General features: G+C 34.1%; 1 protein-coding gene across 6 annotated transcripts in view; it reads right to left on the bottom strand.

Annotated features, from left to right (window-relative positions):
• DCDC2C (doublecortin domain containing 2C) overlaps nucleotides 1-24707 on the bottom strand; it is a 173656-nt gene that overhangs the window by 72655 nt on the left and 76294 nt on the right. For all 6 annotated transcript variants that reach the window (XR_007950435.1, XM_051976064.1, XM_051976061.1 and 3 more), the window contains 2 exons: nucleotides 6105-6146; nucleotides 5819-5945 (listed from right to left, as the gene is read on the bottom strand). Coding sequence is in view for 5 of the 6 variants with exons in the window: in XM_051976064.1 (XP_051832024.1) it covers nucleotides 5819-5945; nucleotides 6105-6146 (169 nt within the window). In the remaining variant the exon portion in view is untranslated. The remainder of the gene's footprint in view (nucleotides 1-5818; nucleotides 5946-6104; nucleotides 6147-24707) is intronic.

Below are 24707 nucleotides of genomic sequence, written 5' to 3'. Positions count from 1 at the left end.
TTAACATGTAAAGGACTGCTTGCCATCTGGGGGAGGGGGTGGAGGGAGGGAGGGGAAAAATCGGAACAGAAGTGAGTGCAAGGGATAATGTTGTAAAAAAATTACCCTGGCATGGGTTCTGTCAATAAAAAGTTATTTTAAAAAATAAATTAATTAAATTAAATTTTTGAAAAATTAGTCATAATTCAGAATAGCAAGATGTGGCTTCCTTTTCTTATGAAACAGATAATCTAAATTATAGTATAATCTCAGTAATTCAAAATAATTGAATAATAAAACCATTAGAATAGATCAAAATATCATTTATAGATTATTTTAAAAGAAATGACATTTTATTAGTTCCAGGTATGTGCAGAAATGCAAAGAGGTTTAAGAAGGCGTTACCTTGCTTTAATGAACAGGTTTATCAGTAATATGTAATTGTTAAGCACTGAGACCTCAAGTCTTGGTCTTGAGCTGCCCCATAGGGACCTCGTCTTTGCTACTAGCAGAGGTAGAATAAGATATCTGCACACCCCAGGAAAAGTTAAGAAAAGTAAGGTGGTGGAATCTGTGAGACTTTTTTAAATCCTTGGTACAATGGAAAGAGTGATAGGGTTTAGAGGCAGAGGACTTAAGTTTGAATCCCAGCTTTGCCCACTTATTTTACCTGTGTGACAATGGACAAATTACTTAATCACTCTGGGCTTTCATTTCCAGATGAATGAAAGGAATAAACTGGATGGCCTATGACATTCTTCCAGCTTGAAATTTTCAATTCTATAAAGTTCTACTTAAAAATAGACAATTCCAATGATCAAGTAATCTAATAATGAAACATGCTTACACTCACAGAGCAGTAATGGACCCAAAGTCCAGAATGAGATATACATTTTTAGACATGGCAAATGTGTGAATTTGTTCTGTTTGACCATACTTATTATATTTACTGGGAGAAGAAGGCTTGGGGAAAAGGAAGCTATCAATAATGCTGCCAAAAAAAAGACTAAAAGAAAAATGGATCATTGAAGTAAATTTTAAATTGCACAGAAGGGAAAAGAATGTAGTTCAAAGAGGAACACAGACAAGCAGGACAGCTTTGAAAATAACATGCTGAATTTATTATATGCTTTTTTAAAGCAAGCTATATAGCATAAGGGTTCATACTCATTTTCTATTCTACTTTTTATATGGAATGTCCTTTTCTGAGAGTTTGTTGAACTCAGAATAAGCAAGCAAACAAATAAACAAAATAAACTCCTACATGCTGGGAAATATGGATTCTCCAACGTCAAAAATAGGTACAATGTCGAACAATTAGGAAAAGAGTTCTTCTCTATCCCTTCCTGCTACATGTTGTACAGGCAGCTTCTCATCTTGCCTAATCCTGTTTCTGTTTAGCAAAACACCAAGCTTCCAGAAAGCTCAGACATTCCCATGATAGAGTAAAAAACAAAACTTTGTTGTCAAAGTTATGCCCCATCAACCAGTGTCTCCCTATAATTTTTTCCTTTTGGAGAGTTCTCATTTGAGGGATGTATCCAAAAATCAGAGGTATCATATGGTTGCTTTAGTAAGGTCATTTCTCTAACAATGACCTGATTCAGATATGCCACCCGATCTGAGTCCCCCTGAAGGGTAAAAGATTTAAAACAACAATAATTGATGAAACAGGAGCAGTAGTTAATCAGCTAATTAACATGTCTGAGGGCAATGCCAATACTCTGAACAGCATCCCTGCTGAAGTAAACAGCTGAGTGTAAAAAACATAAGTTTCCTATAATTTCAGAACCTGCTGAGCCACTCTTTTCTTCACTAGTTCTTTTGTTTCTGAATAAAAAAGACTCATCTTTATAAATTCAAATCCAGCCTCAGTCACTTATTGGCTATGTGACCATGGGCAAATCATAACTCCTTCTGTCTCAATTTCCTCACCTGAAAAATGATCTGGAGAAGAAAATATCAAACCACTTTAGTATCTTTGCCAAAAAAAAAAAAAAAAATCCCTGAGGTCACAAAAAATTGGACATGACTAAACAACCACAAAATTCCTTCTCTTGTTCTCTTTTCCCCTCTCTCCCCTCTTTTCTCTTTTTCTCTATCTCTCTTTATTAAAGAGAGATACCTTTAAAGAGGTACCTTTGTACCTTTCTTTTTCTCCTTAAATTTGCCACTTTCTCTAAACTTGCTTCTTTCTGTTGAGAGCTCTCTCCTCTTTTCATTCACCAAAGGTGACAACTTACTTGACTCCTCATTTTCCTCACTTGACATAGTCAATCAAATGCAAAATCTCCTTTCGCATTTGTGGGTCTAAAGCCCAGCTTATGCTCTAAATCCTAAAGCCTTTGCAACCTCTGGCAAATCACTTCATCAGTAAAATGAGTCAAAAGTATTAGATGGTCTCTGAGGACCATTCAACTGTAATTATCTTCATTCTGTGATTGTATGGTCATCACAGTGGGTCAGGTCTTCATCATCTTTCACTTATTCACATTTATTCACATTATTGCTACAAACTCCTGCTTGATCTTCCTGCCTTAGATCTCTTCCCTCTGAAATCTGTCTTCCATGTACCTATAAAACTGATAATTCTTAAATACAGATTTGACAAAGTAAGTCACTTATCCAAGAAGCTTCAGAAGTACCATATTAACTCAAGGAGAAATGATAAATTTCTCTTTGGGATATTTAGAGTCCTACATAATTTGACTCCAACCTTTCTTGTCATTCTGATTTTCCATGATTTCTCCTCAAAAACTCTACATTCCAAGCAAATCAGTATGCTTTCTCTTCTCTACACTTAACATTCCATCTCCCATTTTTTTGTCTTACAGAGACTATTCACTTCTTGAGATTTTTTTTTCCTCTCCACTTCTATTTTCTTAGACTCCCTTGGTGGCCCTTCAGGGCCACCACCTATAAAAGGTCTTCCCTGTTTTCCCAAAAATTTAACAACCCCTCAAAGAAATGTTCTAATTTACTTATCTGTGTACATGTTGTTTCTTCCCTATAGAATGTAAGCTTATTGGGGACAGTAATAAATTTCTTTTTGTTTTTGTATCTCTAGTATCTACTATAATAACTGGTGCAATAATAACAACTAACACCTCTAAAGCATCTTAAGGTTTGCAAAGGTTATCTCATTTTATTCTCACCACAACCCTGGGAGGTTAAGTGCCATTATTATTATATTATGCCATTATTATTATTATTATTATTGCCATTTTACAGATGAGGAAACCAAGATCAAAAGATTAAAATTAACCTGCTCAAAGTGACACACCTAATAAGAATTCAAATCAGAATTTGCACTCGGGTCTTCCTGCTTCCAGGATCACAGATTGTCACATGGTATCACCTAGTTGGCTCCTATGGTGTTCATAGCTTAAGGAATGGTTTTTCTTGTTGCTGCTTTTTCCAATTCCCACCCCCCACTACCTTATGGATCATAAGTCATAGGATTTAGTGATGAGAGAGATCTTTGAGATCACTTAACCCAATACCCTCTTGTTATAGGTATAGAAGGGCAGTTAAGTGGCATCGTAGTGCACAGCCTGATCCTGGAGTCAGGAAAACTCATCTCCCGAAATTCAAATCTGATCTCAGACACTTATAGGTTGAATGACCCTGTATCTGTATAAGTCGCTTAAACCAGTTTGCCTCAGTTTCCTCATTAGTAAGCTGAACTGGAGAAGGAAATGGACAACTATTCTAGTATCTCTGCCAAGAAAACCCCAAATGGGATCATGAAGAGTTAGATATAACTGAACAACATTCAAGGTCAAATAGTTTTTTTTAAAAACTGAAAGAAAGATCGACAGAATTTACATGGCTTGTGAGCAGCAGAGCAAGGATCAAAACCTAGATACTCTGAAACCAGCTAGAATATTTTATCTTTCCTTCTCCATCATACTGCTTCTCTCTTGACATGTTATAATATGGCATCAAAGAATTTTAGTTATACTCTTTGTATTTAAGGAATTGTTTCCAATTAGACAGTGAAATCAAGTAGAAATAAGGGCCACTAAGACCTACATAAGATCCCTGCAGGTGCATATAGAATAAGAAAAACACATATTGTCATTATCTATATTCTATTATGTTTTTATTTAATTTATTAAATATTCCCCAATTATATTTTCTTCTGGGTCAGGCTACATTTGGGAGTGTTTGATACCTCTGTCATAGAGAATAGAGGTTATAATTGAACTTATAACAACCTGAGTTCAAATCCTGCCTGTGATATTTCCTAGCTATGAGACTGAACAAGGCTCTTACCCTCTCTGAAATAGTTTTTTTCACTATGAAGAAGCTAAAAATAATCATAATGACAATACCTCATCAAAAATATCATACATTTTCTATTCTTAAAAAGGCAGATAAATTTAGCTTGATAGTTTTTTTTTAATCAAACAATGAAATTCATTTTCATCAATTGATTTTTCCTGTTGGATCAGTGTGTGTGTGCACATACATGTACAAGAATGCACAGGACATGAGCAATTTCAAAGCTTAAAAGACCTAACACCCTGCAAATGTGTGTGTATATGTGTGTATGTATCTATGTATGTATATTTCATTAAATATATATATTTAGGTAACCTCATTTTTTATTTTTTGGTTACTGAATAGTATAATAGAGTGCTTGATTTAAAGTAAAAAAGAGAAAATCTAAATTCTGCCTCAGGCATTTACCAACCAGATGATTCTAGGTAAGTCACTTATTCTCTTATCAGCATCAGTTTCCTCACCTGTAAAATGGGGATAATAATAGTACCCATTTCCAGTGTTGTTGTGAGAATTAACTTGGATAATATAAGTAAATTGCTTTGCAAAATTTTAAAAGCCTATATAAATCCTAGTTGTTATTATAAATAATAATTGTACATCACTTGTTATAAATCTAAATTATGAAAATATTAATTTCAATTTCAGCCACATATAGCTCTATCAAACACCTCTTTTTGCACATTATTAATGGCGCATAGAAAAGTTAAATGCTACTGAAGAACTATTTCAAGTTTCATGTGGTATTTTACATAAGAGTCAAGAGGATGATTTTGCTGATTTTCACGCTGAGAATGGAAGAGGATTCTGGATATAAGAAAAGAAGGGAGTTCCCAACCTTTTATCATCATCCAACTAGCTTTTCAGGATCAGTCAGAGTCAGGATTAGTCAAAGTCCTTGGACTTTAGGAGAAGTGAAGGAGGCAGGCAAGCTGCCACATGGCTTCTCAAAGATGGATCCTGGACTCTGGATTATGGAGCCTGAAGTCTTCCTTGATGCATGCTATGGCAGAGAGAAACTGACTCTCTCCTTCAGACCTCCAAACCTTCTCTAAGATTACCTTACCACAACACATTCAGCAGGGGCCAATTGTGAGGAGAGCTATCACATCACTGTATCATCTAAGTATATGTTTAAAGAGTCATTATCCTCACATTGAGTAGGTATTTAGCTTTAAGTACATGCTGCTGTTCTGGATTCAAGTACACCTTTTCAGAGTTCCAGCCCTCTGCTTTGTTCCAGCCCTCTACAATATATTTTTATTTCTTTTATGTATTACTTTTGTATTCTCTTTTGGGCTGTTGAAGGCTTCATCACTTTTTCAGTCTCCTATTTAAAAGGCCTGCCCACATTTTTCAGTGCTTATCATGCGACTTTCTGTTACCCATGATGGTCTAATTCTGGATATTGGAACTTTTTCCCAAATAATTTTAGAAACACACTACTACAAGCTGTATCAACACTTTTAAAAAATGAATCTAATAAAAAACACAACAACAACAAATTCAAGCATATTTAACTACATAAAGCAAATATAAGATTTCCTCTTACCTGCGCCACCTAGAGTTAATGGATCTGTATAATTTGGCTTCTTCTCTGTTTTTGCATGGTACACTGAGCTCTCACTATTTTTTAGAATTTCTTCATATAAGGAACGATCTACTACTTCTTTTAATTCCTGGTTAAAGTATTGACAAATGACATTAAGTAAGTGTCATGTTTAGTAAGTCTAACAATCTTTCTTACTGGTCTAGTTGGGAGTACAAGATTTGTGTGAGTAAGCAACAGAAGTTGGGGGTTAGGGTGGGATTGTCATTCACCTCTGAAGAAATCTCACCTCCTCCACTGGCTCGGTCTCTGAGGGCCTTGTATTTCTCACCTGTAAAATGACAATAATAATAATTTTGTCATCCCTTCTCTTCCAAAGATAATACAAGAGTTACCTAATTACAGAAGGTACTCTACCTCTAGTCAAATCATGAGTTTCTCTAGCATATAATATCTATCTTGGATAAGAAGATTTCTCTACAAGAACAAACAAGTTAAGTGAGAGACTTCTCTCATTTTTCTGAACCTCTCTTCAAATCAAAATAACAAAACTGTTTAGAAATAACTCATCAAGTAACTTCTGTCCAAACACCTGAGTATAACAAGTATCTATGATACAGAAATAAAACAAAGAATTTTTTAAAATTTAGAAATATTAATAGATATTAATATTCTTCTAGATATTTATTTAAAAAGCATAACTTTGCTAAATATATTAATGTATAGCACATAATAAAATATACTACTAATCAGATAACATTAATAGAGCTAATATAATATTTTACCATATTATGCTCTATAAAGGGTATCTAAAACCGTCCAATTGAAGATAATATCTTTGTGGACAAAGATTATTCTGTATCTATCTTTGTATTCTCAACACAATTTCAAAGCTTGGTACCTACTTGACGTACTTAAATATTTGCAGATTATTTTTATTGTGCTTCGTACTAATACATTTAGATACATGACATGATAATTTTGTATGTACCTAAATATAAGGTATTTGTTTCTTAGATCTGTGATCAAACCAGGGAAGTCCAGTAACGAAATGACCTCTGTCCATGCTAATCAGTAACTGCTCCACATGTTTCATTCTTTAAAAAGTTGTCTGCATAGCTGTAAGGTTGAGTGACTTAGAGAGAGGACAAGAACTCAGATTTTCCTAAATCCAAATTTGGTATTCTGTCTGCTATAAAATTATGAATATGTACACCTAGATGATGATGATAAAGATGACGACAACAATCACAACTAGACTGTATGTAGTGCTTTAAGGTCTGCAAAACTTTTTACATCTATTATCTTATTAGATCCAGGTCTATTATTCTCCATTTTATAAATAAAGAAACTAAGGCTGAGACAAGTGACTTACTTGGGTCCAGGTCACAATTAATGTCTGAAGCAGAGTTTAAATGCAGATTTATCTAATCTACCTATCTACCTATCTAATGTATGACAAATGGACAGAAAGATAATACACACACATACACACATATATATGTATATTTACTTATGCATATATACATAAATTTCTCATATACATGTACACATATACACAAAATCTATTTTTGTGTACATGTGTACAAAAGTATGTGTGTACATTTGTGCATACATGTGAAGAATCCCACGTTTACATCTACAAGTATTTATTATATACTTCCTATGGGCCATATACTGTGGTAACTGATAAGGAATTAAAAACAAATAAAATAGATCTTGCTCTCAAATAGCTTACATTCAAATGATACAAAATGTATGTGTCTAACATACATATTAGACATATACATATATATGCATATTAATATGTATAAATATAAGAATATACAAAATAGATAACAATGAATATCAATTAATTGATGGAGGCACTGCTAGTAGTTGAAGCCATCAGGAGAGTCCCCAAATACAAAGAAGTATTTCAACTGAGATTTGGAGGAAGGAAAGACAAGATGAAGACAGGAACTTATGTGAATTCTTCCAAATTCCCTTCTAAACAACTTTAAAGTAATACTTCAAATTAAATTCTGGAGTGGCAGAACCAACAAAAGGTTGCGGTTAAACTATTTTCCATTGTAAGACAATTTCCAAGACAAAAGAAAAGTTGTCTCTCTAGAGTGGTGGTCACACTAGAATACAGTGTAGCATAGGCTCCAGTAAACCAGCAGCAGACCTTGGAGGTGACTGCATCAGCAACAAAGACTATTTTTATTTTTTTTAATATTTGATACCTCTGGCATAGAGGGTAGAGAGTTATATTTGAAATCATAATGACCTGAGTTCAAATCCTGCCTTGTCTGATGTTTTCCACTTATAAAACTATGAGCAGGGTCCTTCCCCTCTCTCTAATTTATTTCTTTAACTGTAAAAAGACAAAAATGTAATATGAAACCTCATTTTTAAAAGATTTTCAATCTTATAGATCTTTTAGAAAAAAATTTTATCCATACATAGTTATGAGTAAAAGTCCCAAGGGCAAAGAAGAGAATTAGAGCTTGTAGCCATAGGGGAAAGGAGGCCCTGGTCACAATTTCAGAGAGGAGTGTTTATGGTCACTCACAGATCACACCTCTTCTTAAATCATACTATCTTAGAAGAACTAAAAACTTACAGACTTTCAGAACTAGCTCTGAAAACAGAAGCATTAAAAACCTGAAACTTGGGACAGTGCTCCCTCCACCCAGAAACAGACCCACCATCTTTAAATATAAAATTAAACTTTAACATGTAGTCAAGAAATGAGCTGTAAAAATAATGAGAAAACAACAACAATAAAAGCCTGACCATAGAATGTTACTATGTGTGATAGCAAAGATCAAGACTCAAATTCAGAAGACAATGAAATAAAAAACAGCTATATGCAAATCCTCAAAGTAAAATGTAAATTGGACACAATCCCCCCCCCCCCAAAAAAAAAAAAAACCACCTGGAAAAACTCAAGAAGGATTTTCAAAATGAAATAAGAGATGTAAAGGGAAGACTGGGGAAATAAATGAGTGCTAAAAGAAAATTGTGAAAAAAGAGTCAATAGCTTAGTAAAAAGAAAGTATAAAAATGCTGAATAAAATAACACTTTGAAAAAAAAAAAAAAGAATTGACCAAATAGTAATAGAGGTACAAAAATCCACTGAAGAAATGAACTTAAAGAAGCTTAATTAGTCAAGTGGGGGTTGAGGGGGAAGCGTAAAAATTCACTGGGGGGAAAAACAACTCCCTGAAAAAATAGAATTGGCCAAATGAAAGAGGTATAAAAGGTTCACTGAAGAAAATAATTCCTTAAAAATTAGAATTGGGCAAATGGAAGCTAATGATCCCAAGAGACATCAAGAAGTAACAAAACAAAATAAAAAAGAATGGAAAAATAGAACATGCTAAATATTTCATTGGAAAAACAATTGACTTGGAAAATAGAATGAGGAGAGATAACTTAAGAATTAAGAAGACTGCTTAATTAAGAATTAAGAAAACCATGATCAAAAGAGCCTAAACATCATGTATCAAGAAATTATCAAGAAAAATTGCTCTGATATCTTAGAGGATAAAACAGAAATTTAAAGAATGCATCAATTACTTCCTAGTAAAGATCTCAAAATGAAACTCTCAGGAATATTATATCCGAATTCCAGAACTCCCAGATCAAGAAGAAAATATTGCAAGCAAACAGAAAGAAATAATCCAAATATCATAGAATCACATTCAGAATAACACAAGATTCTGCAGCTTCTATATTAAAGGCTCTGTGGATCTGGAATATCAAATTCTGGAAGGCAGAGGAGCTAAGTTTACAACAAAGAATTATCTACCAGGAAAAGTGAATATAATCCTTCAAAGATGAAATGAACAATTTAATGAACATTTCAAGCATGGCTAATGAAAAGACCAGAGAGCTGGACAGAACATTTGAATTTTAAATACAAGACTCAAAAGAATCATAAAAATATAAATACAAAGAAGAAAACATAAATGATTCAATAAAGTTAAACTATTTATATTCTTTATGGAAAGATGATGCTTGTAACTCCCAAGAACTTTCTCATTATTCAGGCTGTTAGAAGATATATACTTAGACAAAGGGCATGGGTGTGAATTGACTAAGATGTGATGATTTCAAAAAAAATAAATAAATAAAGTCAAAAGGGAGAAGGGCTTAGAAAAGGTGGAAGAGAGAGGTAGAATAGGGGAAATTACCTCACAAAAAGAAGTTCAAAAGGAAGAGCTTTTACATTGGTGGGGAAGATGGGAGTTTGGTAATACTTAAACCTTACTCTCATCAGAATTGGCTCAAAGAGGGAATAAGGAAATAAATACACATATGCAATACCCACAATTAAGAGGGGCAAAGAGAATGGGATAAGGAAGGAGGTTGATAGAAGGGAAAGTAGATTAAGAGTAGTAGCAGATACAAGCAGAAATGAAATCTGAAGGAAACTAGGAAACTTAAGAGAAAAAAAGTACATGGTGAACAAATTATCCAAAAAGATAAAAACAAGCAATAGAATACCTTAAGATAAGAAATAGCAAGAAGGCCAATAGAAAAGGGCACAATATGTAATATGACTGAAAAGGTAGGCTGGATTCAGATTGTAAAGGTCTTTAAACACCAAATACAAGAGTTTGTATTTGATCTTAGAGGTAATAAGGAGCCACTGAAGCTTATTAAGCAGAAACTAAGTGAGAGCAATGTTTTATGAATATTAGAGCAGCTATGTAGAGGATAGACTAAAAAGAAGACAGACTATGGGCAAACAATTACAAGGTTCTTATAACAGTATAATCAAAATGTAATGAGAACCTAAATTCGAGTAGTGGCCATATCAATGAAGAGAAAGGGATTATTGATTGTGAGAGATGTAATGAAGTAGAATTAGTAAGACTTGGAAACTAATTAGGTATATGAAGAAAGTAAGTGTAAAGAGTTGAGGATGATAGAAAATTGTGAACCTATGTGACTAGAAGGATGGTGGTATTTTGTACAGAAACTGAAAATTTCAAAAAGGATATGGATTTGGAAGCTAATATGTCTATTTGACATATTAGGCAGCCAAGTGGTTCAGTGGATAGAGTGCTAAGTCTGGGACCAGAAAGACTCATCTTTCTGAGTTCAAATTCAGCCCCTGACACTTATTAGCTCTGTGACCTGAGGCAAATCACTTAACCTTTTTGCCTCAGTTTCATCATCTGTAAAAATGAGCTGGAAAATGAAATGGCAAATTACCCCTGTATCTTTATCAAGAAAAGCCCAAATGAAAGACAACTGAACAACAAAAGTTGACTATATCATATTTGAAAAGCCAAGGAGACATCCAATCTAAATGTCTAATAAGCTATTGCTATTACAAGACTATAAGTGAGAAGAGAGACTATAAAGGTCTGGGAGCTTTCTGTATACAGTGAAGAGAGAAAAAAAAGACAAAGTTCCAGGATTACACCCACAATGATCAATAGTATTTGGAAGATGATCCATTACAGGAAACTTAAAAGAAGTTATCAAACAAGTGGAATGAGAAACAAGAGAAAAATGTAATGAAAATTAAAAGGACAAAGTATCCAGAAGGAAAGGATAATTCACAATGGTAAGTGTTGCAGACAAGTTGGGAAGCATAAGGATTAAGAATAAGTCAATTAGACTATTAAGAAACCATTAGTTACTTTGAAGAAAGCAATTTTAGTTGAATAAATAAATCAGAAGACAGAGTCCAAAGGATTGAGAAATGTTGAATCAATAAATAAACACAGCTTTTTCCAGGAGTTTGCCTATAAAAGGGAGGAGAGATAAAAGAGAGTTTGAAAGGATGATAGGATCAAAGATGGTCTCTTAAGGTTGGGGAAAACTAGATATTTGTAGACAGCATGGAGTGAGCCAGTATATAGGGAGAAATCAAAGCCTAGCTAGAAGGGGATAACTAGGAGAAGGCAGACAATCTGCTAGAGGTGAATAGATGAAATGAGATCAAGTATACACCTAGAAGATCATGGAAAAGAAAAGGGCCTTCTCTTTGATCAAAGTACTATATGGGGGAAAAAAATTAATAGAGTAGTTAAGAAGAGTTCATAGTGAATGACCTTTCTACTTAGAAAATATGAGCCAAGGTCTTCTGTTGAGGTACAGTATAGGATAGAGCATAAGATTTAAAGTGAGAAGAGAAGTTATAGAATGACCACTGTGGGAATTGTCACAGGAAATCATTTAGGAAGGAGTAAAAAGGTTACTTTGCTTCAGTAAGGATCCATTTGAGATTAGATAGCAAAAATTTGAAGTGGATAATCAATATGGCATAACTTCCTCCAGTATCATTCAGGAGCTCACAAATAGGATCAGAAAACACTGGTTGGAGGAGGAATCTTGGGTTGAGAATTGGCAAGGCATGAGTAGACAAGTGGGGAGGGGATTCCAGATCAGTTGTAATACTGAATTGGTTAATGAAAGAATTAGGAGGGATAAAGTAAGAAAATAAAGTAAGTGTAAGAGCAGTGACCTAGAAGACTCCAGAAAAATTGAGTTGCAGGTACAATAAAAAGGAATAATTGATTTAGGAAGAATGAGATAAAGAGAAAATGCTAAAAGATTGTGGTCATATAAATGAATTTCAGAATGTTTTAGAATGTTTGATAATGGAAATAGAACACTTTGTGGCTGACTTCAAGATCAAAGGTAGATTGTCCCTGTGGGTGCTTGAAGTAGAATGGAGCAGTTTGTGGCTACTTTTTTTTAGTTGGAATACATATAACAAAACATAAAAAGTCATATCTACAAGTTCATTGTATGCTTTCACCTTATGATGAGGACAAACCCATATGTGAAAGGATAAGGATTCCGTAATATAACAAGTTCAGACAGGTACTTGTCTTCCCCACTTCATTATTAGAAGTATCCCCAAAATTTCTTTCAGCAGTGACCAGAACCAAAAGAGTAGTCAGTGATGAGACCATGAAGGTTAGTTCAATCTTCCATTTCACTTAATATTACATAATTAATTGTTATGAGCCATAAAATGCCTCATTTTTTTCTTACTCAATTCCTACAGAAGATGAAAATTATTATAAAATATTCAAACCCATATGTTCATTTTTTTTCTTATTTTTTCTTTTTATTAGAGCACCAACAAAGATATTTTTAGAAATACCAAGTATTGTTTGTATATGTGTATATGTTTGTATATTTCTCCCTCAAACTGTCCTTGTCACTTAAAACATCTAACAATCCTCTACCTTGTAGTATTAATAGATACATACGCTATGAAAAACCACCTAGCTTTTTTTCCCTTGCAAAAGTAATGTGTGAAAACAGCCCTTCACCCTCATAAAACCAAGTCCAAACAAATCTATCTATGCTCAGATTTTTACTGTAACATTTGGGAAATTTTCACACATCCAGGAAACAAGATTTTAACAGAGCCTTTTTTTTTTTTAACAAACAGGAAATGGGATGTAGGTAGGAGTGTGTGTTTGTTGGTTGGGGGTGGGTGTTGAGAAGAGAGACAGCAGTTTGGCTATGTATAATTAATCTGAACCTTGCCAAATTTTGTCTGTGGTCATGCAAATTTTTTTCTATTCTGTATTTCAAAAACAAAGTCTAAAGACATCAAATATTTAACTCCTTGCCTATAAAATAAAATTGAAAGGACATTGACTCTCATTAAGAAGGGGAAACCATGACAGCCTAATTTATCTTTGTGTGCAGTGCATAGTCTTTGGGGAGTAAATAAGTCCAGACACAAATGAAGATCAAGTTATGCAACTGCTGCTTTTTATCCAGTGTATAACGTACTATGGATATATGAAGTACCTCAGAAATCTCTTTCAAATCTTTTTCTCTTGTTCTCTCCCCACTCTCATAATTTATCTCATTTCCATTCTTCCTCTCCTTTCCCTTCCTTCCTTCCTTCTTCCATCTCACTTTACTCTTCTTTTCCTTTATCCTTCTCATTCTTTCTCACTTTTATCTCTACAATTTAATTTATCTCTTCTTTTTCCCACTTTCTTTGTCTCAAGGCCTTGTCCATATTTCTCCCTCTGTTTTTGTCTTTTCCTTCATCCATCCTTCCATTCCTTTTTAATCCATTTTCTTATTATACCTGCTCTCCAAGGACTAGTATATAGCTAAGAACGAGAGACTGATCACTCCTTAGATGATGAAGTTTTTGATCTTGACAACATAACACAAACAAAAATTTTAAATGGCCTTTAAAATACTTTGCACTTTTGCAGTCTTGTGACCAATTAGTGCAAAAGGCAATAAAAGGTGCTATGATCTTGCTGTTGCACATACATGACTCTCCATCTTTCATTTCCATGCCATTGTACTGATTGTCCCCCATGCTTGGAATATACTCTTTCCTTACCTCTGCTTCTGAGAATCCCTGGTTTCAAGACTCAATTCAAGGGGCAGCTAGATGGCATAGTGTATAGGATACTGGCCCTAGAGTCAGAATGACCTAAGTTCAAATTTAGCCTGAGACACTTAACATTTATTAACTATGTGGTTCCGGGCAAGTTACTTAACTTCAGTTACCTATCAAAAAAAAAAAAAAAAAAAAAGACTTAGTTCAAGCATCACCTTCCACATGAAACCTTTATCCCTATCCTCAATCTTCTATTGCCTGAGCATATATTCATTTTGTACAGTATGTATAAACATATAATTATATGTTTATTATATACATATAATAAACACATATTATGTGTGTGTAGATATGTAGATATACATATAGAGACACACACACACACACACACACACACATATATATATATAGACACACACATATATATAGTTTCCCCTATTAGAATTCAAGGGCCTTGAGGATAGAAAATTTGTTCTCAGCATACCCAGTAGCTTAATACAGTATAAGTACATAATAGTGTTAGTTGATTGATTGTGGATTTTACAGTCTAATAATCTATGAACATAACTTTAATTCTTAATACTCTAAATGTGAACTCCTTACACTGATTTTTCTCCTGGAAGAATCGAATTAAATCAATATTGATACTCTTAAGAATTTGCTCCTAGATGGAAAGAAGGCTCACAGATTATCTATCACATGCAAAGTAAATAAAGATGTTGGTAGACTTGGTTTTTTCACATGCTCAAAGGAACAAGAAATATCTGTTTATGACACATGATAATCCTATCTATGGCATTTCATGCTATAAATATAGATATATGTATATGTGTGTGTGTGTATATACATATATATATATAAAAAAAAATCACCTACAAAATAATTACTTTTTATGTATGAATTTCCTGCTGAATAAGGTAAACAATGCAAAGAAATTTTATGAAGAGAACATGACAAGATCCTCCAAACCAAGTCAACCTGGTGCCTTGATAATCTTCACTTCAGTATGAAGATGAGTACAGAAGAAAACCATTTGAGATAAAGAAATTAGGAGTTCATAAACTTCATATTTATCAAGAATTTTTTATAGAACTATAATCAAATTTACATGACATGCAACAATGATACACTCACAAAATTAAATTGAATTTAAAGATAGACAAAGACAGGTTGGAAATATGAGACTCATCAGCTGTCAGATCATTGACTAGTTAGAATAAAAATCAATGTTACCATCAAAGTAGAAGAATAAATATGACAAAACTCTCCAACACACCAAAGAAAACTAACTATTGGCTGAAAAGTGAGAAATGTTGTCAAAAGAAAGACTTTGACTCTAATGGTCGCCATTTCTTAGAGTCACCACAGGTGGCCAAAGAACATCAAAAGGTCCTATATCAGCAAACATTTGATTTCCTTTTCAAAAGAAATATAAAGAGGAGTTGTCTGAGTGGATTCACAAAAAACCTACCCACCAAATTGGATTTTTTAAATAAGTATAGAGGATGGAAGCAAGGAAAGGTTAAAGCCAGCATGAGTTCAGAAGCATGATATGAGCCCAGAAGCATGATATGAGCCCATAAGAATACTATTAAGCAGAGAGATAATGGACTCAGTATAAAATGAGACATAAACATATTTTTGTAGTTGGCTAATGAGAGAATTTTTTTGCTTGACTCTGCATATTTGTTATAAAGGCTTCATTTTTCTGTTTTTTCAATAATAAAGAGACATGGGGGTATCAAATTTTAATTGGAAAGAAATTATAATTAATAAAGAAAAGTCAGGATTTGTTAAAACACGGCTTCCCTCCCAGGAACCACAAATGGCTACCTGAGAGGGGAGAGAGACAGAGGTACATGCAGGTGTACATACTTTCAAGAATCTGAACTTTTTAAAAGGAATACATTTTATTCAATAAGAGATGTCAATAATAAACAATGGCACAGCCTCTCTACAATGTGGATCCAGAATAGGTTGGGAGCCACACGACACCACCTTTTAGAAAGAAGGGGATGGGGCATTTCCTAGGCAATTCTTGTAACACAGTGAGGAAAATGGATCCAGAAATCCAGCTTTCTCCATAAAAAAGGGAGGAGCTATTTCTGGAGAATACCAGCCATGATATACACCAAACACTTGAAATTTAACTTTCCGCTATTACCATAAGCTCTCTATTATTAGGGTGGGAGTAAGCAATTAAGTATCATAGTAGATAAAAATGCTAGGACTGGAGTCAAAAAGACTATTTCTTAGTTCAAATCTAGCCTCAGATTCAAATCTAGCCTAGTAAGTACTAGCTCTATGATCCTGGGCAAGTTATTTAACTTTGTTTGCCTCAGCCCCTCATCTATAAAATGAGTTGCCAAGTGTCAATAATACAACACAAAATATCTATGCTATGTTGGACAGGAAGCATCTTTATAGCAATCTTTAGTTTACTTCATTCTATAAAAGTCCAAAAAGCAATGGTGATAGCATAAAACCAGAAGTCTTTAAGGATTATCAGAGAAAGAACTTATTTTAATGTGAAAGGTTGTCTCACATCTATTGCTCTATTTCATTTTTCTTCTGAAAGATTCCAAATCCTTAGCATAATGATACCCTTGGTTGGAAGTCAATGTTTCCCTAACACAGAAAGGAAGGCTTATCGGAGAGAATGTGAATACTTGATGGTATCTGAGTTACTGTAAATTCTTTGTATTCTCTTAATTCTGTCCATGGAAGGAAATAAAGACTTTCTTATAATTTTTGCCCCAAATTCTTGGCTTGCATTTAGCAAGAACTAAAAACCCAAGTATTCAAGTTCATGACAAGCACCAAATAATGGCACACACACAAAATAAAACTGAATCTAAAAGATAGACTGACAGGTTGTAGATTTGAAACTCATTCTAGAATTAGCTGTCACATCTTGGATTGTTAGAATAAAAGTCAACATTAACACCAAAGTAGAAGAAAGAATAAATATGATAAAAAGCTCCAATACCAAATTAAGCAGGCTATTAGCTAAAAATTTAGGAGGTATAGTGAACTCTCAGAATGTGAGAGTTCATATCCTCGAATGAGGATATGAACCTTCTTTGCAATATGTATCCTTAGAAAGTTGCCTAGGAGTTCCAGGAGTAGAGCCAAGTTGTCAAACTGAAGCCAGGAAGCTGCTGAAGCTCTCCCAGTTTCCCTCAAACACCACATGAAACCAAGCCTTTGAACAGAATCTGAAAGAATGAAATCATTTTCCAGCTCAAAGTAGATTAAAAGATTTCAAGAAAGTTCAGTCTCACTGGGATGAAAGGGGTGTTCAGCCCAGGTCAGACTCTGGAAAAGCCAATGAGAGGATCTTAATCACAGCTGATTAACAACTAACACCCCTTCAATTTTGGCTCAATAATGATAAGACCAGTGAGATAGTCTCCACACCCAGCTCAGAAAGCAAATTCTGAAAAACCAGGCTGTTTTCTGAAAAGAGTAAATAGGGCTATCCCATCCTGTGAGCAAGACACCAAACACAAGGAGTCCCTGAGCTCAAAGCCAAGGCTCAGAGCTGCATGGGAAGTTTGGAACAGTGCCCCTTTATCCAGGGAGCAGAGTTCAATTATTAAAAGCACAAAATAGGAAATAAAAAGGAGAATAAAAGAAAAATGAGCAAGAAACAGAAAAGAACCTTAACCAGAGAAAGCTACTGTGATAACAGGGAAGATTAAAACAACAACTCAGATGAGGACAAAATGTCCACAGAGGAAATCTCAAAAAGTGATATGAATTGGTCTCAAGCCCAAAAAGGTTTCTTGAAAATGCTCATAAAAGATTTCAAAAAGCAAATAAGAGAAATAGAAAAAAAAAAAAAAAGAGAGAAAAGAAACAAGAGATATGCAAGAGAGAATCAACAACTTGAAAAAGGACAAAAATTGACTAAGAAAACAATTTCTTAAAAAATACAATTAGCCAAATGCAAAAAAAATGCCACTGAAGAAATTAATTCCTTAAAAAACACAATAGGCCAAATGCAAAAAAAAAAAAAAAAAAAACCACTGAAGGAAACAATACCTTGAAAAGAAGAATTAATCAAATGGAAAAAGAAATACAAAAGCTAACTGAAGAAAATCACACATTAAAACTAAAACTTGGAAAATGGAAGTTAATGACTCTATGAGACATCAAAAATCAGTCAAACAAACTTTAAAAATGAAAAAAATGGAAAAAAAAATAAAATAACGCATTGGGAAAACAGCTGACCTGGAAAATACATCCAGAAAAGACAATTTAAAAATTATTTTGTCTACCTAAAGGGCATGACCACAAAAAAAAAAAGAACTTGGATAGCATTCTAAAAGAGACCATATATCAAGGAAAACTGCCCTGATATACTAGAAACAGAGGGGGAAATAGTCATTGAAAGAATCCATTGATCCAAACAGAGATCCCACAATGAACATGAAACACATTGTTACAAAACTCCAGAACCATAATCTCAAAAAAAAAAAAAAAAAAAGTACTGCATACTTCCAGACAAAAACAATTCCAGTATTGAGAAGTCACAGTCAGGATTACCCAAGACCTGGCAGCTTCTGCAATAAATGATCAGAGGACCTGGAATACAATATTCTGGAAGGCAAAGAACATGGGGTTACAACCAACAATCAATTACCCAGTGAGACTGAGGAAATGATGCTGCTCATCATGCATCATCTTTTAAGGAAGGAAATGGATCTTCAATGAAGTAAGAAACCTTCATTCATTTCTACTGAAAAAAAACAGAACTAATAAGAAAATTTGATCTTCAAAAACAAGACCTCAAGCATAGAAAGGTAAACAGGGAAAATAGTATATATTATTTAAAGGTTAAGCTGTTTACATCCCTAGATGGCAAAATGATATCTGTAACTTTTGAGAACTGTTTCTGTTATTGGGACAGTTAGAGAAAGCATACATGGACAGAGGGTGTGGTTGTGAATGGATTCTGATGTGCTGATATCAAAGAAAAAGACATTAAGGGGTAGGAAAAAAAAAAGACTTCTACTGGTAGAAGAAAAGGGATGTATTATGGAATAAATTAGTTTACTTGAAGAGGCACAAAAGACCTATTACAATAGAAGGGGGGAAGGAAAGATGATGAGCATTGTCTGAAGCTTAATCCATCAATTTTGGCTCAAAGAGGGAATAACAATCATTCAGTTGGGTAGAGAAATTTATCTTACTCTAAAAAATAGGAGTAGAAAAGTAGAAAGATGAAAGAAAATGGAGATGCTAGACAAAAAGGACAGAAGCACTAGCAGAAAAGGGTAAGAGAAGGGAGGAGGTATAATCGAAGGTAGGGCAGGTAGAGAATGAGGTGGGTTAGAAACAAAAACACCACTAAGGAAGGACAAGGGTGGAAAGAGAAAAAAAATCTATACAGGAGAAAAAACAGAATGGAAGAAAATACAGAGTAGCAATCATAACTGTGAATGTGAATGGGATAAACTCTCCCATAAAATTAAAAAATAAAAAGTTATAAAAATAAAATAAAATAATAAATTTATATTCTAATGAAGAAAGATATCCATAAAATAGAACTGGAAAAAAATAAGTCCTATATGCTCAGCAAAGATCTGAGTCAAGCAAGATAAAGTAAAAGCTAGCCAACAAGAATCCAGAGTGGTTCCAAGGGAAAGAATTCAAGATTGTGGTGGGAGGTAGTAATGATGGTCCCACAGGAGAAGACATAGAATAAAGATGATTAGGAATTTCCTAACAAACTTGTGATAGTACAAGACTAAGAAGTACATCTGCCCACCTAATAATGTAAGATCCAAAAAAATTTCAACAGACAAGAACAGTGTGGTACTGAATCTAATAAAATTAAACTTAATCTAACAATCCAATTAAAAGAAAAGAACAGTGTATACAAAGATGAAACAAAAGCCTTCCCTACCCCCCCAAGCAATAAATTACATTGTATTGGGATTAATATGCTTTTGTTTTTTACTAAATCTGTGATTTCATCAGTTCTAAGAGCCCCAATGAGGAATTCTCTCAATTAATATAAATCAGCATCTGCTCTGCTAATTTTATCAGGCAGTTGCCTGAGGACACTTAAAGGAAAAGTTACTTGTCCAAGAGCCCAAATCTAGTACAGAAATAAACAGTAAAATGATAAACAAAACAGGCTCACAGTGGGTAAAGTTACTTGCCCAATGTCCCTTAGCTAGTGTCACAGTCAAGAACTGAGCACAGATCTCCTCACCCTATGTCTATCATCTAACTCATTCCAGCAAACACAAACCATTCTCAAAGTAATCATGCAATATTTTTTCCCTCCTAATCAGTTTTCTAATGAACCTGATAGTAAGAGATGGACTAAATGATCCTTGAAGTCTTCACAACTCTGGAATTCTTTAATTTAATTTTCACAATCTCCTAAGAACTCTTCAACTTTGCTTTTGAGTGATTTCTTATAGTCTACAAGCTGGTTGTTTTTTCTACTGTTTTATTTATTGACCAGTAGGTTTTCAAACTATTCAAATGGTTAATGGGGTGCCAAGACAGGTCCCATTAACAGACAGAAGCTGTAATCAGACAAGGTATCTCAGGTTGTTTAAGGGAGCTACTTAATCATTATAGGTTTACCTAATGCCAAAAGATTGATTCCTGTCCTCATCAGCAAACCAATTAGGAAGTAATAACTATATCCATAACATAGAAGACATCTGGCAAGGGATATATTGAGAGCCTCAGTAGAATGAATATAAGCTCCTCAGCTGCAAGGACTGCTTCATTTTTGCATCTATGTTCCCAGTGCCTAGTACAATGGCTGACATATACTATAGCAGATGTTTAATAGATACCTGTTGATTGATTGATAGTGGAAATATAATATATAAATTCATATACTACTCCCCTAGTTCACTTCTTAGCAGTTGGTAGGTTATGGAAAAACATAAAGTGAGGTAACAACATATTTACAGGGTTACCAATCTCATTTGCATTTCCAATTAATTCTGCTATTTAGACTTGAGCTTATTATATAATACAGCTGACACAGCAACAGTACAAGTTCCCTGCCTCTGAATCTATCCCTCAAACCCCCAAGACTAGATGGGATAAAATAAAATTAAAAAAATGATTATATCAGAAGATAAAGCAAAAGGGATCAAAAGAAAGAAAAAATCCAAATATTGGGGGAAACTTGTCAAGCTAACTATTGAATCATTTCCTTTCTGACACAATGAGTGGTGCTTTGTAAACTTTAAAGTAGTATAGAAATGTGAGTTTTTACTGGTGTATTGGTGGTGGTCAAGATTGCAGAGAATAGACCTGTTGACCAGCTTTAAATGTTCCATCTGCATATTTCAATAAATATATGAAGGTTGTGGCAACAGAAAACCATCAGTGATTGAATCTAGTCTTAGCAGAATCAACAATGAAATAAGGTCACCCTAACTGACCAGGTCTGGAAGAGGACCAGAACCAAAATGAATTCACCTAAATGGGAGTAACTATACCTTCATTCTAATCCCTCTTCCAAGTGACAGATATTCAAATACTTTGAAATAACTATCACATCATTCCTTGAGTCTTCTCTTTTCTAATGATTACGGTTAACACAGAAGAAAAGATATCTGAGGGAAAGTTTATGTGTACATCTTTTACTATATTAACAGGTGACTTTAGCAGGTAAACATAGAAATACAGTGGATACCATAGGCACTGTAGCAGAAACTAGAATGATTCATCATTTCCTTCTCTAGTTATTTTTACAGAGATGAAGAAACTAAGGCAAACAGGGTTGCTAAGGGTCACATAGCAAATAAGTGTTGGAGGCCAGATTTGAACTCAGAAAGATGAGTATTCCTTTTACTGTCTGAGCTGGGTTTTCAAACCAGGTTTCCTGATTCCCAATCCAATATTTTCCCCACTGTACACTACTATGACTCCTAACTGCTCTCTCACCCCAAAACTTCTTTCTGCTCCTTGGAAATTTTCACTTTGGAACATATTCCACAATGACACCTCCTTTCTCTCATTGGTGAGTTCTTTCTGGGAGCCACCATTTGAAGAAAGGCTCAGGCTGGCCATAATTTATTTCCACCCAGCTCTGTTTCTAATTCTTTAGACTACTCTCCCCCACAAATTATACTCCCATGTAAACTTTCTCTTTTCTTACCCCTAATGCTCAGCTCCCCTTTATGTGTTGTCTTATCCCATTAGAATGTAAAAAACCTCGAGGTCATGAACAGTATTTGATTTTGATTATATTTTTATTGCCAGCATTTAACACAGAGCCTGATACATAATAGATACTTATAAAGGTTTGCTGCCTGTCTGACTTAATGTAGTCTAAATAGCATAGACCTTTTTGGCTGCCATAGGACATTATTGACTCGTATTGGTCTTATAATCCACCAAAATTGCTTTGGGTTTTCTTCTGGAATTTTTGTCTAGTTATGCTTTTCTACAGGGCAGCAAGATAGTATGGTCAATATAGTGCTGGGCCTTGAACAGTATAGCAAAAATTAGACATTGAACAACACGTAACACCCTATACCAAGATAAGATCAAATAATGGGTTCATTTAGACATAAAGAATGTTACTATAAGCAAATTATGAAAACAAGAGATAGTTTACTTCTCAGATCTGTGGAGAAGGAATTAATTTATGGCCAAAAAAGAACCAGAGAACATCATGAAATGCAAAATGTACAATTCTGATTATATTAAATTTTAAAAGGCTTTGTACAAACAAAACCAATGAAACCAAGATTATAAGGAAAGCAGAAAACTGGAGGGCGGGGATTTATATTCAAGGGTTCTGATAAAGGCCTCATTTCTAAAATATATAGAGGAATTGACTCAAATTTATAATAATATAAGCCATTATCCAACTGATAAATGGTCAAAGGATGAACAATCTTCAGATGAAGAAATTAAAGCCTTTTCTAGTCAAATGAAAAATGCTCTAAATCACTACTGATTAGAGAAATGCAAATTAAGAACTCTGAGGTACCACTTCACACCATTCAGATTGGCTAAGATGACAGGAAAAAGATAATGATAAATGCTGGAAGAGCTGTAGGAAAACTAGGACACTATTACATTGTTAGTGGAGCTGTGAACTGATCCAACCATTCTGGAAAGCAATTTGGAACTGTGCACACCCTTTGACCCAGCAGTGTATCTACTGAGTCTATATTCCAAAATGATCATAAAAAAGGGAAAAAGATCTACATTGCAAAAATGCTTTAGCAGCCCTTTTTAATAGTGACAAGGAACTAGAAAGTGAGTAGATGCCCATCAGTTGGGGAATGGCTGAATAAATTATGACATATCAATGTAATGGAATATTATTGTTCTCTAAAAAACAATCATCAGGATGATTTTGGAAAGACCTAGAGAGACTTACATGAATTGATGCTAAGTAAAGTGAATAGAACTTTAAAAAAATTATACACAGCAACAATATTATATAATGATCAATTGTGATGGACTTAGCTCTTTTCAATAATGAGATGATTCAAGCCAATTCCAATAAACTTATGTGAAGAAGATATGCATCCAAAGAGAAACTATGGGTACTGAATGTTGATCATAACATAATATTTTCACCTTTGTTGTTGTTCTTTGCTTGCTTTCTTATTTTGTCTTTTTTTCTTTTTTGATCTGATTTTTCTAATGCAGAATAATAAATGTGGAAATATATTTAGAAGAACTGCACATGTTTAATTTGGATTACTTGTTTAGGGGAGAGGGAGAAAAATATGAAACACAAAGTTTTGCAAGGATGAATGATGAAAACTATTTTTGCATGTATTTTGAGAAATAAAAAGCTATTATTTTAAAAAGGTAACTGGAGTGAAAAAGACAAAAATCATAAAATATAAAGGCTGTAATGAGAAGAAAATATCAGAGGCATTTTTCATGGAAAGAGAGGTGGGAGAAAGGATGAATCAGGAGCAAAGATTAGAAGTTGCTGAAAAGACATAGTTTTTTAAGAAGGAAAAAAAAATCCAGACAATTCAGGATAGTTCTTCATATACTTCAGAGCAGGGATGGAAAATATATGGCATATGGCTTGTATAAGGCCAATGAAATCATTTGCTAAGGCAACTTCAGGCAATGATGGGCTGAAAGTTAGGTCCACTGCTCAAGTTCTATAAATAGATAATCTTATATGGTCCCTGAATGTTGTTATAAATATCCAAATGATCCTTGGCAGATAAAAGGTTTCCTACTCCTACTTTAGACACTTAACTAGGTCTTATTTCTCTACCAAAAAAAAAATTCAGACTTCCAAAATGCCCCAAAGTGGGTCAGCTTAAGTAGATCAACCAACTCTAATAACAGCCTCCCTTTCTAGATACCACCCAAACAGCTTGGTGCTCAGTCCACAGATTCAATACTGAAACAGCTGGGTTTTTTTCTGTATTGTAGCAATGTTAGCTGTGATGCTGAAACTTCTTTGATCACAACGGTGCTAACACACTTTTTTTCAAGATAACTTGAAATAAATTAGATAATTTGTCTAATTACCAAGCAGACTATTGGGCATTGATCTATTTGCATATATAAAGTTA

Source organism: Antechinus flavipes, chromosome 2 (assembly GCF_016432865.1).
Source record: "Antechinus flavipes isolate AdamAnt ecotype Samford, QLD, Australia chromosome 2, AdamAnt_v2, whole genome shotgun sequence".
NCBI lineage: Eukaryota > Metazoa > Chordata > Mammalia > Dasyuromorphia > Dasyuridae > Antechinus > Antechinus flavipes.
The sequence above is the reverse complement of the archived record's forward strand: the minus strand, read 5'-3'. Positions and strand labels throughout refer to the sequence as shown.